The sequence below is a fragment of the Myxocyprinus asiaticus genome, chromosome 6, assembly GCF_019703515.2.
Source record: "Myxocyprinus asiaticus isolate MX2 ecotype Aquarium Trade chromosome 6, UBuf_Myxa_2, whole genome shotgun sequence".
NCBI lineage: Eukaryota > Metazoa > Chordata > Actinopteri > Cypriniformes > Catostomidae > Myxocyprinus > Myxocyprinus asiaticus.
Window position 1 is genome coordinate 38,865,825 of NC_059349.1, and position 17,211 is coordinate 38,883,035.

The 17,211-nt window shown below is 41.2% G+C and overlaps 1 protein-coding gene across 3 annotated transcripts; it reads left to right on the top strand.

Annotated features, from left to right (window-relative positions):
• Nucleotides 1-592: 592 nt before the first annotated feature.
• Nucleotides 593-6,861, top strand: LOC127442825 (leukotriene B4 receptor 1-like). Of its 3 annotated transcripts, none has more exons than XM_051701038.1 (5): nt 593-835; nt 3,287-3,884; nt 4,352-4,552; nt 4,648-4,691; nt 4,891-6,859. In XM_051701038.1, exons 2-5 carry the CDS (start codon nt 3,306-3,308, stop codon nt 5,096-5,098), a joined length of 1,032 nt encoding a protein of 343 aa, XP_051556998.1. In that variant the 5' UTR covers nt 593-835; nt 3,287-3,305; the 3' UTR covers nt 5,099-6,859. The 3 variants fall into 3 exon arrangements, with proteins under 3 accessions (XP_051556998.1, XP_051556999.1, XP_051556997.1); XM_051701039.1 differs by lacking the exon at nt 593-835 and adding an exon at nt 845-1,170 and having other exon boundaries at nt 3,419-3,884; nt 4,891-6,861; XM_051701037.1 differs by lacking the exon at nt 593-835 and adding an exon at nt 845-1,170 and having other exon boundaries at nt 4,891-6,860.
• The last annotated feature ends 10,350 nt before the right edge of the window (nt 6,862-17,211 follow it).

A 17,211-nucleotide genomic window follows, 5' to 3' on the forward strand; every position in this document is an offset into this window, starting at 1 on the left:
CCTCATGTCTTTCCAAACTTGTACTTTTGTTCTTTCATGTGATACTAAAGGAGAAATTTAGAAGATTTTATTTGCCATTCTTTTTTATATATTAAAAGTAAAGGGGACAGGTGCTGTCGAGCTCAAAAATGACAAAAAAGGTCCAGAAGACCCCATAAAGCTATGGCGGGAAGGAAGATTTTCAGTGAATAATGTTTTCAATAAATGATGATTTTCAGTCTTTTCAGAAGACTTGTAGTACATACGTAAGTCGTATGAAGCCCTTTCATTATAATTTTTATTTTCTATTTTGTCATTTTGGAGCTCAACAGCACCCGTGACCATTCACATTCGTTATTTGGAAAAGTATGGTAAGGACATTCTTAAACATTTCTCATTTTGTGTTTTGCGAAAGAATGAAAAGGGTGAGTAAATTATTACAGAACTTTCATTGTATGACACACCTTACCCACTCCTTCACACACACTTCCAGCATGTTTAAGCCTGCAAGGTACAAAAGCCCTCTCCTGTTCATAAAAAGAAAAAAACTTTGAAAAACTGGTGTGTTGAAATAATGGGAGGAGAGTCCGGTGGGGTTCTAATATGCATTGAAAACAGGCAGATTAGTGTCAGAAAGAAGAAATAGTGCAACTATAGTAGGTGTTCTTGATAATTAAATATCAAACTTGATAGAGCAAGATAGCTAAAAAACAATGAAGAGTTAAGAAATTTATTACAAAGTATATGAAGGGCTAAAAAAGAAAGAGAGAAGACGACATAACCTAACAGGGAACATCTGGTCACTTCAAGAGGAATACATTTCTCAGAAGCCATTCTGCTTTAATCAAGTTAATTGGTGAGTTACAACAAACCCTTTCTGTTGATGCAACACTATCCAGTTTCTCATTTTCACACATCGCCGTTGCTCTGAGGTCGGCAATATGCGTAAACAGGGACAGCTGTAATGAGGGCATTGCAAACTGGACAATCCCAATGTTGCACTGCCAAAAATGGACTTAAAGAAATAGTTCACACACACAAATGAAAATTCTGTCATCATTTACTCTCATGTTATTCCAAACCTCTAGGAGAAGTAAGTCAGAATTTAGCCTCAGTCACCATTCACCCTAACATTCTGCCTTTTTGTTCTATGGAAGAAAGAAAGTCATACATGTTTGGAACTACAAGAGGGTGAGTACATTATGACAGAATTTGTATTTTGGGTGAACTATCCCTTTCAGTATTAATACTGATGGCTCACTATTTTCTAGATTTGCTCTGATTTCTTTTATTTCTTCTCTTTTCCACTACAGTTAATTTTACCTCTTCCTTGCTTTTCCTATAATCTTGTCACTTTGTTTTACATATGGCATTTTTTTATAGCTCTGGTAAGTAGATCACTTGGAAAGAAATAGGTTAGAGATAGAACTGTTGCTTTTCGGAAGACAGTGAGTGTGTAATTGCATGCTGAGGATGGGCGGATATTACAGCATCTGAGTTGTGTTCCTAGTAGTTGAGCTTAAAGATCACACAGCAAGTTTTAGCATGCTGTTTCCATTTGTTTTTGGCAGATTACTGGCTGAATTGAAGTTTTTGTTTGGTTGCTTAGAGCCCATCCTTGATGTTGGCACTCACTTTATTTGCCATCTGTAGAAACAATGATAAAAGGAAAAGTCCTCATTAATTCATAATATTCTGAATTAGATAACATTTAGTCAAACATAATACATTTTATTGTTGGATAATTTTTTGGTTGATCGTGTGATCATGTAACTTTCTCTCTAATAATGATTCAAAGGCAGCCACGGGCCATGCATTTAAAGTCTAGGCCTTGCGATTCATGCCATTAAGAAAACACAGTTTCACAACGAATAAGACGCTATGCCTTTGGGCATCATACATTACGTGGCAGTCAACTAATAATACCTACTGACATTTTAAAAACATGTCCACGCACGAAAGCCAGAATTTGAAACGACACTTAATGCTCAAGCAAGCCTAATTTTAACTGCAGCATGACTGTTTTGTGAAATGAACATCAAAAATCATAATTTTTCATATGAATCTACCAAGGAGGTCCATAATACCTGGAAAAATATATCTAATAATATTTGCAATTTAAATGTTGCTTGCAATAAATTTAGTTTAGTTTCCAAAAATAAAAATTCTCTCATCATTTACTCACCCTCATGCCATCCAAAATGTGTATGAGTTTCTTTTTTTCTGCTGAACACAAATGAAGATTTTTAGAAGAATTTCTCAGCTGTTGGTCCATACAATTCAAGTGAATGGGTACCAACACTTTAAAGCAGCAAAAGCACATAAAGGCAGCATAAAAGTAACCATAAGACTCCAGAGGCTAAATCCATGTCTTCAGAAGCATGGTGTAGGCGTGAGTTAGAAAAATATCAATATTAAGTCCTTTTTTACTTTCAATCTGCGCTTCACTTTTACATTCTTCTTCTTGTGTTTTTGGCGATTCACATTCTTCATGCATATTGCCACCAACTGTAGCAAAAAAGGACATAAATATTGATCTGTTTCTCCATTATATTGCTTTTGAAGACATAAATTTAATCACTGGAGTCTTACGGATTACTTTTATACTACTTTTGGAGATTCAAATTGTTGGTACACATTCACTTGCATTGTGAGGAACTACAAAGCTTAAATATTCTTCTAAAAAGCTTTGTGTTCAGCAGAAGAAAGTCAAACACATCTGGGAAGGCATGAGGGTGAGTAAATGATGAGAAATTTTCATTTTTGGGTGAACTATCCATGTAATATGAATAGCATAGTTCTTGATTTGATGAGAACTGTTTAAGTTTATATCAAAATATCTGACTTATGATTGTAGACTTTGATATCTTGGCATATTTGAGCACAGTCTGTGACATTGCTGAGATCTATTCTAAAGCTCTAAAGAAGACACGTGAGATAACTGGGGTTGTTTTTTTTTTTCTCAGGAGAAATATCTGAGATGCAGAAGCAAAAGTCTGCATTTATTCTCCATTTAATCTCATGTATGTGTAGGAGAAACTTTGATATTCTACAGAGATCTCATTTGTGATTTTTCTTATGGGTTACAGTGTAATAGTTACTCCGTCATTGTGGGCAATGGGGTGATGGACTCATGAAAGGAACATGAAAATGTTAATCACAATTTATTAAATTTATTAAATTATATTAAATGTTAAAAAGTAATTTATTAATAATCATATATCAATTAACTACACAGAAGGGAGGTACCTACCGTACCTCTCAGCTGGAAGCATTTTCTTCAAATAACACTCTCTGTTTCCACCAGTTCTTCTGAGGCCTTCCTGATGGAATCAGAAAATGGGAGCACCTTAATGGACAACATAACAACAATTAATCATAAGAATAAGAGTATTGTTAGTAATGATATCTCTGTTACCTTTGGGGCCCTCATCCTCAGCATTGTCTTCCTCCTGGGCGTTCCTGGCAACCTCTTCATTATTTGGAGCATCCTGGCACGTGCCCGAAAGCGCTCCGTGACTACCATGCTCATCTTCAACCTGGCGTGCGCAGATGGTTGTCTGATGTGTCTGACAATTTTCTTTATAATATACCTAGCCAAGAAGAACTGGGTGTTTGGAGGTGTCATGTGCAAGTTTTTATTCTACTTGTGTAATACAAACATGTATGCCTCCATTATGATCATTATGCTGATGAGTCTACACAGACTAGTGGCAGTGGTGTGGCCCTCATACTTGATTGCCTGTACTCGTAAAAGGACGGTATTACTTGTGCTTGGGGGCCTCTGGATTGTTGTTTTTCTTTCGGCATTGCCAGCTTTGATATTTAGAGAAGAAAAAACAGAGAAGAATGACAATGGGAAGGACCGCATTGTGTGTGCAACTAATCACGAGAAGTCATGGCATGTGAGTAGTTCCTCTTTGCTGTCCATAAAAATAAATAGAGGTGCTTTAAAGGTACATTAAGTAATATATCGACTTAAAAGTTTTTTACTCAAAGAAATTAGTACAAATATATTAGATATTATGTAGACTCACATAAAATGAAGATGGTCCACCCTCATAGTGGCCGCCATGTTGAGATCACATTCTAATCACTTTATTTTGGTAACGCTGCAATTATTATACACCTTCAGTAATGGAATATATGAATCATTGGTGACACATATGCCTGCAAACAGGATATTTCTACAATGGCATCGGTAACTGAATAAGTGTAAGTATAAAGTCTTAGACCACTGTCATAGCTGCCAGTAAAACATAAACAAAAATTACTTAAAGCACCTTTAAATACATTACTGATTTAAGAATAAACTTACGGTGATGTTTCACATCATATGGGTTTATTGTGTTTTTGTTTCCCTTATGAACAGGTGGTTTTCCAGTATACACTTGAGACAGTTGTTGGTTTCCTGGTACCATATGTGATCATAGTCAGCAGTTATGTGTGTATCCTTCGACGCCTCCGACAGACCAAGTTCAGGAGGAAGATACGAAGCGAGAACCTTATTCAAGCCATAATTGTAACGTTCTGCATTTTTTGGCTCCCTTACCATGGTATTAATATTGTACAAGTAAGTTCCCCTTATCTAAATCTTCCAAAATTGTTTGGAATTCTATCATAAGCAAAATACTGTATATGAATGATTTATAATTTCCTTCTGGTCAGGTGGTCGCAGCACTTACACCAGAGGGATCACCACTCAAAACGAAGTAAGTGACATTGTAAACTCTGAATATAATACAGCTGTGCTTCAACACATAGACTTTAGAAGCCTATGAGGCTGATCCACACAAAATCTTGTTAAGACGATTTGAGAGCATTATCCATAGAAAGTTGCTCCAAAACTGAGGGTGTGTCATGGAAAAAGTAAACAGAACTACAGTAACCCCCTTTTCTGTGTACCCCCAGACTAGATAATATCTGGCAGTCCAGTCGTGCCGTTTCATCCGCTCTGGCTTTTATCAGCAGTTGTGCAAATCCGGTCCTTTATACCTTTGCTGGGCGCTCCTACATCAAGGCTGATGGCCTGGCATTCATGGCCAGACTCTTTGAGAGCACTGTGCTGGACAATGGCACCAAGAGAAGCCGTCAGACCAGAGATGTCATTAGACTATAATCTTCACAATCTTTTTTTATGGCTGGAGCAAAGACACTGAAGAGTACTTTTTTTTTTCCTTTTCTTTTTTATTATTATTATTATTTTTTACATTAAATTATACTAAAACTGTATTACTTAAGTGCATGAAATGTTGGCATTTTGGCTGATACTGTAGTGAATAAACAACAGTTGAATAAACTCATCTAAAAAGTAGGCAGCCCTAAGGCCTACAGTTATTAATAGACTATTATCACTGGTCTGTATGTACATATATATATGGCAGTTTGTTTTCATTCTAAATTTACCTGCTTTAAAGATTGTAAACAGCATGTTCACATGGAGGTCAGAATGAATAGGTCACGTTTACATTAAAAAAAATTTTTTTTTACAGTGAACGGTACATTATTTAAAACTATATAATATGGAGAACTTTTGTATGTTTGTATGCCTAACTTTTGGGATAAGTTCCAATGCATTCTGTATAAATAGCTCCCCATTATCACTTGCAAATGGAACAAAATGGTACAAACATGGTCAAGTACTTATCACTACTGAGAAGGCTTCATGTGCTTTGAATTGTCAGTTATAGAGCTGTTCAGCCATGACGTCAATTTGTAGGCAAACCCAGAAGTCTAATTCACCATGGGGGTTTTCCTCAAGATTTTCCTATGGGTTTTTATAATGGGGTTATTCAACTTGAGGAAAATAAGGTCTGTGATAAATATTACTTGATACATGGACATAAACTACACTTTCATACCTCAACCGTGAATTCTGAAGCCATACTGAATTGCATAAAAAAAAAGCACAGCTTCAAAAATTACTTGAGGAATGAAAGTGTGTAATTTATGTTGTAGAACAAAAAGTCCATGTATTAGGTCCATGTATATTATCACAGACCTTATTTAACTCCAGCTGAAAAACCCCATAGGAAAATCCAGAAGGAACACATGGCAAATTCTCTTCCAGGTTTTTTAACTACAACCTGAACAACTCTATTGTGCATTCACATTTTGTGAAAACTCCAAATTGCTTATGGTCAGATGTAATAGGACTTTGTGTTTAATCATCTTTCTATTGGTTTGGTACTAATTGTATTTAATAATGGAACTCATTTAAACTAATTTCAATATCATAGCAGGTTAAACATTACCAGAACACAAGCCAACTGAATATGAGTCAATACATTTTATTCAAGTAGTTCAAAACCATCAAATTAAACTGGGTAATATGCAAAACAGCATTTAACAAAATCAAATATTACATGTGAACTACCATGACATAATAGCCAATGTCCAATACACATCCAAAATGTCTTGGAACTATCCCACAATATACAATTACATTTTTGTCTAGAATATGACATAACATTTTTAAAAGGAATCTTATTTGTACAAGGAACGTAGGAGGACCTCAATCAACACATAGCAAAAAGCGCAGAACATTGTTGTAAACATCCAGTTCCAGTGAAGTCAACACCTTTAAAAAAGAAAAGAAAAAGAGAAAATTACTACTATACACGTACAGTAGACTGTTATACTGAATAAAGTATTGGACATTGACTCCACTCTATTTAATGATGTTTGAAACTATGTCAAATTGAAATACAAATAGCCTACATTTTTCCAACACCATGCATTAAAAGTTGGGACTCCTGCAGGAAATTAGTAACAACGTTAGAACAGTTCAACAAGATTGGTATTTTTCACCTTCGAGTATGGTTTTCAGAGCATGTAGATCATCACTGACTTTCAGAAACACAGACTAACATGCATGCAATTCATCAAATTAGTGAGCAGGACAGTGGAAGTATTTGGAACATGAGATTCGGACTCACCAGGTTTTCACAGCTGCGGCTACCTGCAATGAGTAAACAAAACATTGCATATTAGAACAGATTCAGATGAAACCAAAACGTGTTTTACTGCTTTATTCAGATGCTGTACCCAATCAGTGCAGTTGGATTGTAATCATTAGTTGCAGGTGAAACACAGACTGCAAAATCATCACTTCTGGGTTAAAGGTGCACTCAGTAATTCTAAACCGATCCACACAACACTAATCCAGCCAATCAGCAACAGGGGGTGGTTCTTGTGCGTGCACAGGATGGGGGGTGGGGGCAGAGCAAGAGAGAAGTTCATTACAAGAGCGACGGCAAATCTGGCTCATACGAACTCTCTAAACTCCAAGGAGGACAAATGGCTGAAATGGCAGCGGTCTCGGGCTGAAACATCCAGCCACATGGTTGCATTGGGAGTCAGAACCCATCTGGTTGTAGTTAGTAAAGCAGAGATGCACCAGCTACTCAACAACCAACCTCGGGTTGTAATTTTAAAGGTTTGACTTAAAAGATTGCTCAAATGTTAGTCAGACGTTACCAAGATGTTTATGGGATAAAAATATGATCTAACCTAAGGGGTACGAAACAATCCTTTGCACCGTTAGCTCTAACGGTTATGCAAACATGTCATTTTGACCCATTTTCATTGATTTTCACTAAAATTAACAGAAAATGTAGATAGCAGCAGAAAACTGAAGCATGCGAGGAACACGCTCCCAATCAAATCAAATCAAAATCAAATCACTTTATTGTCACACAGCCATATACACAAGTGCAATGGTGTGTGAAATTCTTGAGTGCAGTTCCGATCAACATAGCAGTCGTGACAGCGATGAGACATATACCAATTTACAATAACATCAAATTAACACAGCACAATTTAAACGTCTGATATACACATAATTACACACAACAATATACAAATAATAACATACACTGTACAGTATACAATACGCACAATATAGATACACATTATTCAATAAAAATAAAAAATATATAAAAAAAGTATTTATAGTAGTATAAATAGAATGTACAGTAGGTTGTATTGTACCGTATTGACATTCAGGCTGTCGGTTGATAGTGAGTTGTTAAGAGAGAATATAATATATAATAATATAATTTATGACAGTCTGGTGTGAGATAATAATATTAATAAAGTGCAGTGCTGATGTATTTTGATCGTGGGAGATCAAGAGTTCAAAAGTCTGATTGCTTGGGGGAAGAAGCTGTCATGGAGTCGGCTGGTGCGGGTCCTGATGCTGCGATACCGCCTGCCTGATGGTAGCAGTGAGAACAGCCCATGGCTCGGGTGGCTGGAGTCTCTGATGATCCTCCAAGCTTTTTTCACACACCGCCTGGTATATATTTCCTGGAGGGAGGGAAGCTCACCTCCGATGATGTGTCTGGCAGTTCGCACCACCCTTTGCAGTGCTTTGCGGTTGTGGGCGGTGATATTGCCGTACCAGGCGGAGATGCAGCCAGTCAGGATGCTCTCTACAGTGCAGGTGTAGAACCGTGTGAGGATGTGGCGGTCCATTCCAAACTTCCTCAGCCATCTCAGGAAGAAGAGGCGCTGGTGAGCCTTCTTCACAACGACTCCAGTGTGGATGGACCATGTGAGTTCCTCAGTGATGTGGACACCCAGGAACTTGAAGCTGCTGACTCTCTCCACTGGTGCTCCATTGATAGTGATGGGACTGTGTTCTCTGTCTTTTCTTCTGAAGTCCACCACAAGCTCCTTTGTCTTACTGACGTTGAGGGAGAGGTTGTGCTCCTGACACCAATATGTCAGAGTGTGCACCTCCTCTCTGTAGGCTGTTTCATCATTGTCAGTGATCAGACCTACCACCGTCGTGTCATCAGCAAACTTAATGATGGCATTGGAGCTATGTGTTGCCACACAGTCATGTGTGTACAAGGAATACAAGAATGGGCTGAGAACACAGCCCTGTGGGGCTCCAATGTTGAGGGTCAGTGATGAGGAGATGTTGCTGCCTATTCTAACCACCTGGCGTCTGCTTGACAGGAAGTCCAGGATCCAGCTGCACAGCGAGCTGTTTAAGCCCAGAGCCCGGAGTTTCTCATCTAGCTTGGAGGGCACTATGGTGTTGAATGCTGAGCTGTAGTCTACAAACAGCATTCTCACATAAGTGTTCTTTTTTTCCAGGTGGGAGAGAGCAGTGTGTATTGTAGATGCAATGGCATCATCAGTGGAGCGGTTGTTGCGGTAAGCAAACTGCAATGGGTCAAGAGAGAGAGGCAGCACAGAGCAGATGTAATCTCTGATTAGTCTCTCAAAGCATTTGCTGATTATGGGGGTCAGAGCAACAGGACGCCAGTCATTTAAGCAAGTTATTTTTGATTGCTTTGGAACAGGCACAATGGTGGATGTTTTAAAGCATGTGGGGACTACAGACAAAGAGAGGGAAAGGTTGAAAATGTCCGTAAAAACACCAGCCAGCTGGTTCGTGCACGCTCTGATGACACAGCCCGGAATGCCATCTGGGCCCACAGCTTTGCGGATATTCACCCGTCGGAAGGATCGGGTTACATCTGCTACAGAGACGGAGAGTGAACTAACCTCTGTAGCTTCGGCCGCGAGAGCTCTCTCCACGAAGACGGTGTTATTTCCCTCAATATGAGCATAAAAAGTATTTAGCTCATCCGGGAGAGAGGCAGCGGTGTTCATGGCGGAGTTTTTATTCCCTTTAAAGTCCGTGATGTTGTTAATTCCCTGCCACATGCTTCTAGAGTTGGTGGTGTTAAACTGTCCTTCAATCCTGCTCCTGTACTGGCATTTTGCTGTTCTTTCGGAGGGCATAACTGGCTTGTTTATGCTCCTCTGCGTTCCCGGAATTAAAAGCGGAGGTCCGCACATTAAGTGCCGCGCGAACATCGCTATTTATCCATGGTTTCTGGTTCGGATAGATCTGTGTTGTTCTGGTCAGAACCACGTCCTCCACGCATTTTTTGATGAAACACATTACGCTATCAGCGTAAAGCTCGATGTCGTCATCAGAGGCGGACCAGAACATCTCCCAGTCCGTGTGATCAAAACAGTCCTGTAGTGTAGAGTCTGGTTGGTCCGACCAGCACTGGATCGTTCTGAGGGTGGGTGCTTCCTGTTTCAGTTTCTGCCTGTAAGCGGGCAGAAGCAGAATGGAAGAGTGGTCCGATTTGCCAAATGGTGGGTGGGGGAGGGATTTGTAGCCATCCCGGAAGGGAGAGTAGCAATGGTCCAAAACCTGGTCCCCTCGTGTGTTGAAACTGATGTGTTGGTGGTATTTTGGTGCGACTGATTTGAAACTGGTTTTATTAAAGTCCCCGGTCACAATGAATGCGGCCTCAGGGTGCGCGGTTTCCTGCTTACTTATAATCCCATACAGTTCCTTGAGTGCCCGGTCTGTGTCAGCTTGTGGCGGGATGTACACAGCAGTGATAATGACCACTGTGAATTCCCTCGGTAGCCAGAATGGTTGACATAGAAGCATGAGAAATTCCAGATCAGGAGAGCAGAAAGACTTGATAGAATGTACGTTCCTCTGATCACACCAGGATTTGTTGTTCATAAAACATACACCACCACCTCTGCTTTTACCTGAGAGGTCTTTCCCTCTGTCCGCTCGGTGCACGGAGAACCCCGTGGGTTCAATGGCTGAGTCTGGGATCTCCGCAGACATCCAAGTTTCCGCAAGGCAGATAATGCAGCAGTCCCTCGTCTCTCATTGGAAATAGATCCGCGCTTTCAGCTCGCAGAGCTTGTTATCCAGAGACTGAACATTTGCCAGTAGAATAGTGGGTAGCGGGGGTCGATTTGCGCAGCGTCTTACTCTGATGAGAACGGCGGCTCTGTTTCTCCTTTTCCTTTTGCGTTTCCGCGGCCAGGCAGACCAGACAAAGGGCACCGCTTGCGTGTTTGTAAACAGCGGGTCGGCATTGAGGAATTTGAAGTCCGGTTTACGGTGTGAAATTGCTGAACCAATGTCCAAAAGTGTTTGTCTGTCGTAGACAATAAGGCAGACAACATCCAAGACAAAAAACATAAGAATTGTGAACAAAACAAATAAAACACTACTATGTTGTGTCGGAGCTCGCAACACAGCAGCCATACTCGGTGCCATCTTGAGTCCTTCCAATCACCTACATTCATTCATTTACATGCATACATTTAGAATCTAAACAATGATACAGACTAATAAGTGCTAAAATATCTACGAACAAGGAAGTAAAAACAGAAATACAGAAAACATTTTGACGACTAAGTTCCAATAGCACCTCTTTGAACATCAACAAAAGAGGACTGTGGCTGCAGGGGTGCCAGAGACCGAGGAGAGAGAGTTCCAGACTGATAGATTGCTTCTCCTGGAATGACTATGGATCCCGCAGTTTAAATATCTTACCTGGCACTGGACACGCCTTAATGCTACTTAGCACAACAAAGCTAGTCATGTGGGCAATAGAAACTAAGGGTTGCGCAAGGTGACAAGAGGGGGAACAAACGCGACTTCAGTACACCGCAAATAAAATCACTATCCACCAATGCTTGGTTCAACACGAGGCTTCGGGCACAAACAAAAGGGTGAGGGTGAAGTGTGTGCACAGGGATATTCGCGACTACCCTGTAGTGACACTCGCTATTAAATTTCGGGGAAAAAAGCATAGAGTGGAGGTGGCGGTTAGTTCCCGCCTCACCCATCCACTAATTCTGGGAACTAATTGGCCAGACTTTAAAAATGTGTTGAAGGGAATTTGTGTGGATGGGTCCTGCAGGAAGGCTGTTAGATGTGAAATGTGCGATGCTTTGGCAGGGGAGGCGGAGCCGGGGCCATCTTCGTCAGCTCCACATCAGGGTCATGTGAGGGAGGGGGAGGCTTCGGCCCCTCCCGTCCTTGGAGGATTTTCCGAAAGGGATTTCCCTCTAGAGCAGTCGAGAGACAAAGCCTTAGGTATGCCCTCGACCAAGTGAAAGTTATTGATGGTCAACGACGCCAACCAAACATCACATTTTCATACCCCTATTTTGCAATAATCAAAGAGCGGTTGTATCGAGTGACGCAGGATGCTCAAACAAAAGAGGATACAACCCAGCCTTTAATACCGCGGAGCCGCTGGGAAATGTTATTCCAGGCGGCTCACTATAATCCGATGGCGGGTCACTTAGGGGAGAGAAAAACACTGAACCGACTAATGGCCCGCTTTTATTGGGAAGTCACGGGGATGTTCACAGGTGGTGTGCGGCATGCCGTGAATGTCAGCTGGTGAATCCACCGGCCACCCCAAGAGCACCATTTCGCCCCCTTCCGCTGATAGAGGGGGCGCGTGTCAAATATACCACCTCAATCTCCTGAAATTATAGAGGGAGGTGGTCCCTGTGATGTTGGCTACGGTAGTTCTGGAGAGGGCGGAGCTCAGGCTGGAGGCGAATACAAAACCCAATCATATCACCCCAGTCACTTGTGGAGACCACCTCTCACCGTATCAAGTCACAGAGGTTGCCAAGTTGCAACAGGAATTTGCAGATGTCTTTTCCCCTCTGCTGGGTCATACAAACCTCATCCAGCACCATATCAAGACCAAGCCAGGGGGTAGTGGTACGTAGAGGTCCCTACCGACTGCCTGAACACAAAAAAAAATAGTTCAGTAAGAATTGGATGCAATGCTCGATATGGGGATAATAGAAGTATCCCACAGCGATTGGTCCAGCCTGGTTGTTCTGGTCTGAGCGACGGGTCTGTACGGTTTTGTGTGGATTATAGAAAAGTCAACGTGGTGTCTAAATTTGACACCTACCCAATGCCTTGTGTTGATGAGTTGCTCGATCGGTTGGGCAGCGCTTGATTTTATTTGACACTGGATTTGACAAAGGGTTATTGGCAGATCCCCTTGACACCAATATCCCATGAAAAAACGGCCTTTTCCACACCGTTTGGATTACACCAGTTTGTGACGCTTCCGTTCGGTTTGTTTGGGGTCCCGGCTACGTTTCAGCACCTCATGGACCAAATCCTCAGACCGCATTTGGCTTAAGCTGAACATGCAGCATCTGAGGGCAGTTCTGAGGTCGCTGCGATGGGCGGGACTCACAGCAAGCCCCAAGAAGTGCACGACTGGACGGGTGGAGGTACGGTATCTGGGGTTCCACTTGGGCAATGGGCAGGTGTGTCCTCAAACTGACAAAACTGTGGTGATTGCGACCTGTCCGAGACCCAAGACCCAAGAGAGGGGGTGAGACAGTTCCTGGGGCTGGCTGGATATTATAGGAGATTTGTGCTTAATTATTTGGACATCACCAGCCCGCTGACTGATCTCACTAAAAAGGGAGCTCCAGACCTGGTCCAGTGGACGGAGCAGTGTCAACAGGCGTTTACGTGAGATAAAGCCGCACTTTGTGGGGGGCCGCTTTTACATTCACCCGATTTCTCTCTCCCTTTTGTGTTACAGACAGACGCTTCAGACAGGGCTGGGGGCGGTGCTCTCGCAGGTGGTGGAGGGGGAGGAGCGCCCTGTGCTGTACATTAGCCGCAAGCTTTCGCTGAGGGAGATGAAGTACAGCACCGTTGAAAATGAGTGTCTCACCATCAAGTGGGTGTTCCTCACTCTCCGGTACTACCTGTTGGGGCATAATCTCTGCTCAGATCACGCTCCACTCCAATGGCTCCACTGCATGAAAGATACCAACGCGTGGATCACCCTTCACTCTTCAGCTGTTTAAGTTCAAGGTGGTCCACAGACCGGGAGCACAGATGGCTGTCGCCGACTTCCTTTCCAGAAATGGGGGGGAGTGGTAGACAGGCCGGATGTCTCCCCAGCCTGAGTCGGGCGGTGGGGATATGTGGCAGCGTGGGCGTGGTCGAGCATCTGTCTGGAGACAGAGAAAGTGGTAAGGGTGCACACACCTGAGTCTGATAATGTCTAACACCTGTTTCTAGTTGCAGTAAGCAGTGGGGAGAGAGATAAAGAGCGACCATGCCAGAGACCAAGGAGGGAGAGTTCCAGACTGACAGGCTGAAAAGTGCTGTGTCTAAGTGTTAAGCTGTAGAGCCATTTTGAATTTATTGAAATTAAAGTCTTACCTTGAGTTTCAACCCCACGTTTCCCATGTCCTCCTGTTCTGTCTACGAACTTCCTTACAAGTATGTTGTTGAAGCACAAGGCCCTTTAGCACCTACTCAACTACGTGTTTATTTAGAAGCAACACAATGTAGATAATCACTGGCTTTCAGAAACACGGACGTTCATGCAATTCATTAAATTAAAGCAGGACAGCGTAAGTACTTAAGGAACATGAGTTTTTGACTCACCGGGTTTTCACAATTGTGGCTGTGCGCAAGGAGTAAACAAAACATCTCATCGTCTAAATGCCAATATATCCAAACAATGATGCAGATTAATAATTAGTGCTAAAATATCTACTAACAATGAAATTAAAACGGAAATACGCCAAACATTTCGACAACACTAACACCTCGTCGAACATCTCCAATAAAGAGGATGTTGCTGAAGCATGAGGCCGTATTTATCTCCTAATAATCCACGTGTTTCTTAAAAAAAAAAAGAAGAGAGAAGCATTTTACAAGCTTCCGGTTGCGGCTCTTGTCTTCCCAACATTTTTCACAGACTGTGATGATGCGTTTCCACCTTATTTATCAGCGTAAATCTAGCAATGTTTTTATATTATACATTTTTAAATTATTGAGTGTAAATGTATAACATTATGCTTTGCATTATATTACCCTGGAATTCGTTTAAAAAAAAAAAAAACGAATTAGCACAGCTGCGAGGGGGTTTCTACTACAGCTGCTGAGGGAGTGATAGTAAATTTGGCATCTTCTCCCGTCTGACTTAATCCACCGATCTCTATTTTTTCCTCTTCTGGAAAGTCATTCAAATGCAATAGTGGATTTTTTGTTTTGCTCTTGGAGCAAATGGGTAAGTGAAAATAATATTTGCTGTGATCTCCCATTCACTCCCATTCACCGCTGTCGAAGTTTACCCTGCAAATGTTTACGTCCGCGTTCCAAAACCCGGAGTGTGAAAAAGGTCTATAGTTAGATTGTGTTACTTATATCAAGAAATTCTGTTGTAAACAGACATAAAATTGAAGTATGTCACAGTAGGCCTAATTTGGAGAAAATAATATACAAAATGCAAAAATAAAATATGCAAAAATAAATGCTCAGAGGAATGGTCAGGTTATTTCGTGAAATCGGTGCATTTTCATGATAAAAAAGGTGATTTTATATATATATATATATATATATATATATATAAACACAGTTGAAGGCAGAAGTTTACATACACTTAGGTTGAAGTAATTTAAACTAATTTTTTAACCACTCCACATTTCATATTAGCAAACTATAGTTTTGGCAAGTCGTTTAGGACATCTACTTTGTGCATGATACAAGTAATTTTTCCAACAACTGTTTACACACAGATTGTTTCACTTTTAATTGACTATATCACAATTCCAGTGGGTCAGAACTTTACATACACTAAGTTAACTATGCCTTTAAGCAGCTTGGAAAATTCCAGAAAATTATGTCAAGCCTTTAGGCAATTAGCCAATTAGCTTCTGATAGGCTAATTGGCATCAACTGGAGGTGTACCTGTGGATGTATTTTAAGGCCTACCTTCAAACTCAGTGCCTCTTTGCTTGACATCATGGGAAAATCAAAAGAAATCAACCAAGACCTCAGAAATAAAATTGTGGACCCCCACAAGTCTGGTCCATCCTTGGGAGCAATTTCCAAATGCCTGAAGATACCACGTTCATCTGTACAAACAATAGTACACACCATGGGACCACGCAGCCAACATACCACTCAGGAAGGAGATGTATTCTGTCTCCTAGAGATGAATGTAGTTTGGTGTGAAAAGTGCAAATCAATCCCAGAACAACAGCAAAGGACCTTGTGAAGATGCTGGAAGAAACAGGTAGACAAGTATCTGTATCCACAGTTAAACAAGTCCTATATTGACATAACCTGAAAGGCTGTTCAGCAAGGAAGAAGCCACTGCTCCAAAGCCGCCATAAAAAAGCCAGGCTACAGTTTGCAAGTACATATAGGGACAAAGATCTTTCCTCTGGTCTGATGACCAAGGAAACGCAGCCATCATTACTTCAAATCCATCATTTATTAGAGTTGTTTGGGGGCGCAATCTGTGCTGTGATGTCACAATTGAGTTGCATTATATGATATAGAGTAGCCTAAAAGCCATACATCGAGAGTAGGCTTGCTCCCTTGGTCAAAATTTGGGTGGTTCGCCACTAGGGGGAGTTGATCTCCAATAGTGAAACCTGACTGAACCCACGAACTCAGGTCAGTTTTAGATGGGTGGGTCATTAAACTGAAATGGTTCAATAGTGTTTTACTGATCTATGGTCAGTACTTGCCTCAAGATGCCATGCTGATCACCTGATGTGAAAACCCTCCAAAAAAAAAAAAAAATCTATAAAAAGAAACAAAAATGGCCAGATGTTGTGGGTTATGAGGTAGGCGAGAATTTTGGCAATTTGGCATTTTTTAAACAACATTTGATAGCAATCTAGTAAAGTGCATGATTTGTGACCAACAGCTGTCAAATCACAATAATACTTCCTTGATGCTACAACACCTTCGCTCCAATGACCCTAATGTTTTATCTGATGTGCATACATCTGCTGAATCTGGAACGGCTGGTGTACATTGACAAGGATTTAGATACATTTAATATTTCACACCTAACTTTATGGGCCTCTAAAAGCCTAAAGCTTTGCACATTATAAAGACAAATTTAAGAACTTCACAAAGTATACAGTGTTATAAGTAATGATTTTATTTATTTTTATCAGAAAGGCAAAAGGACATTGTTGAGGCTTTAGTAGACATGATCATCAAGGATTCACAGCCATTTTCAGTGGTGGAGGATGAGGGATTCAGGGCATTTGTCAAGAAGTCTGACCCAACATATGTGCTTTCTACAATGCATGGACTGAAGGACATGGTTGCTGCAAGATGCAACACAACAAAAGAGATTGCTGAATCCAGCACACAGATCTGTGCTTCTGCTACACTGCCACAACTGGAATCACCACAGCCAACAACTTCAGCAAGAGGACAGGGAGATGAAGGGAAGAAAATCCTATGGGAGCTCCTGGACCATAAAATAGGGGAGACACAAAGAGTCCACAATGTCATTGCTGATGCAGGGGCGCTAGACTTCTGTGTCATCCGAAGCTTAGTCCACAGGCAATATTTTTATATCATAAAATAAGAAGAATCCTTCCTTCCATGACTTAAAAAATGAC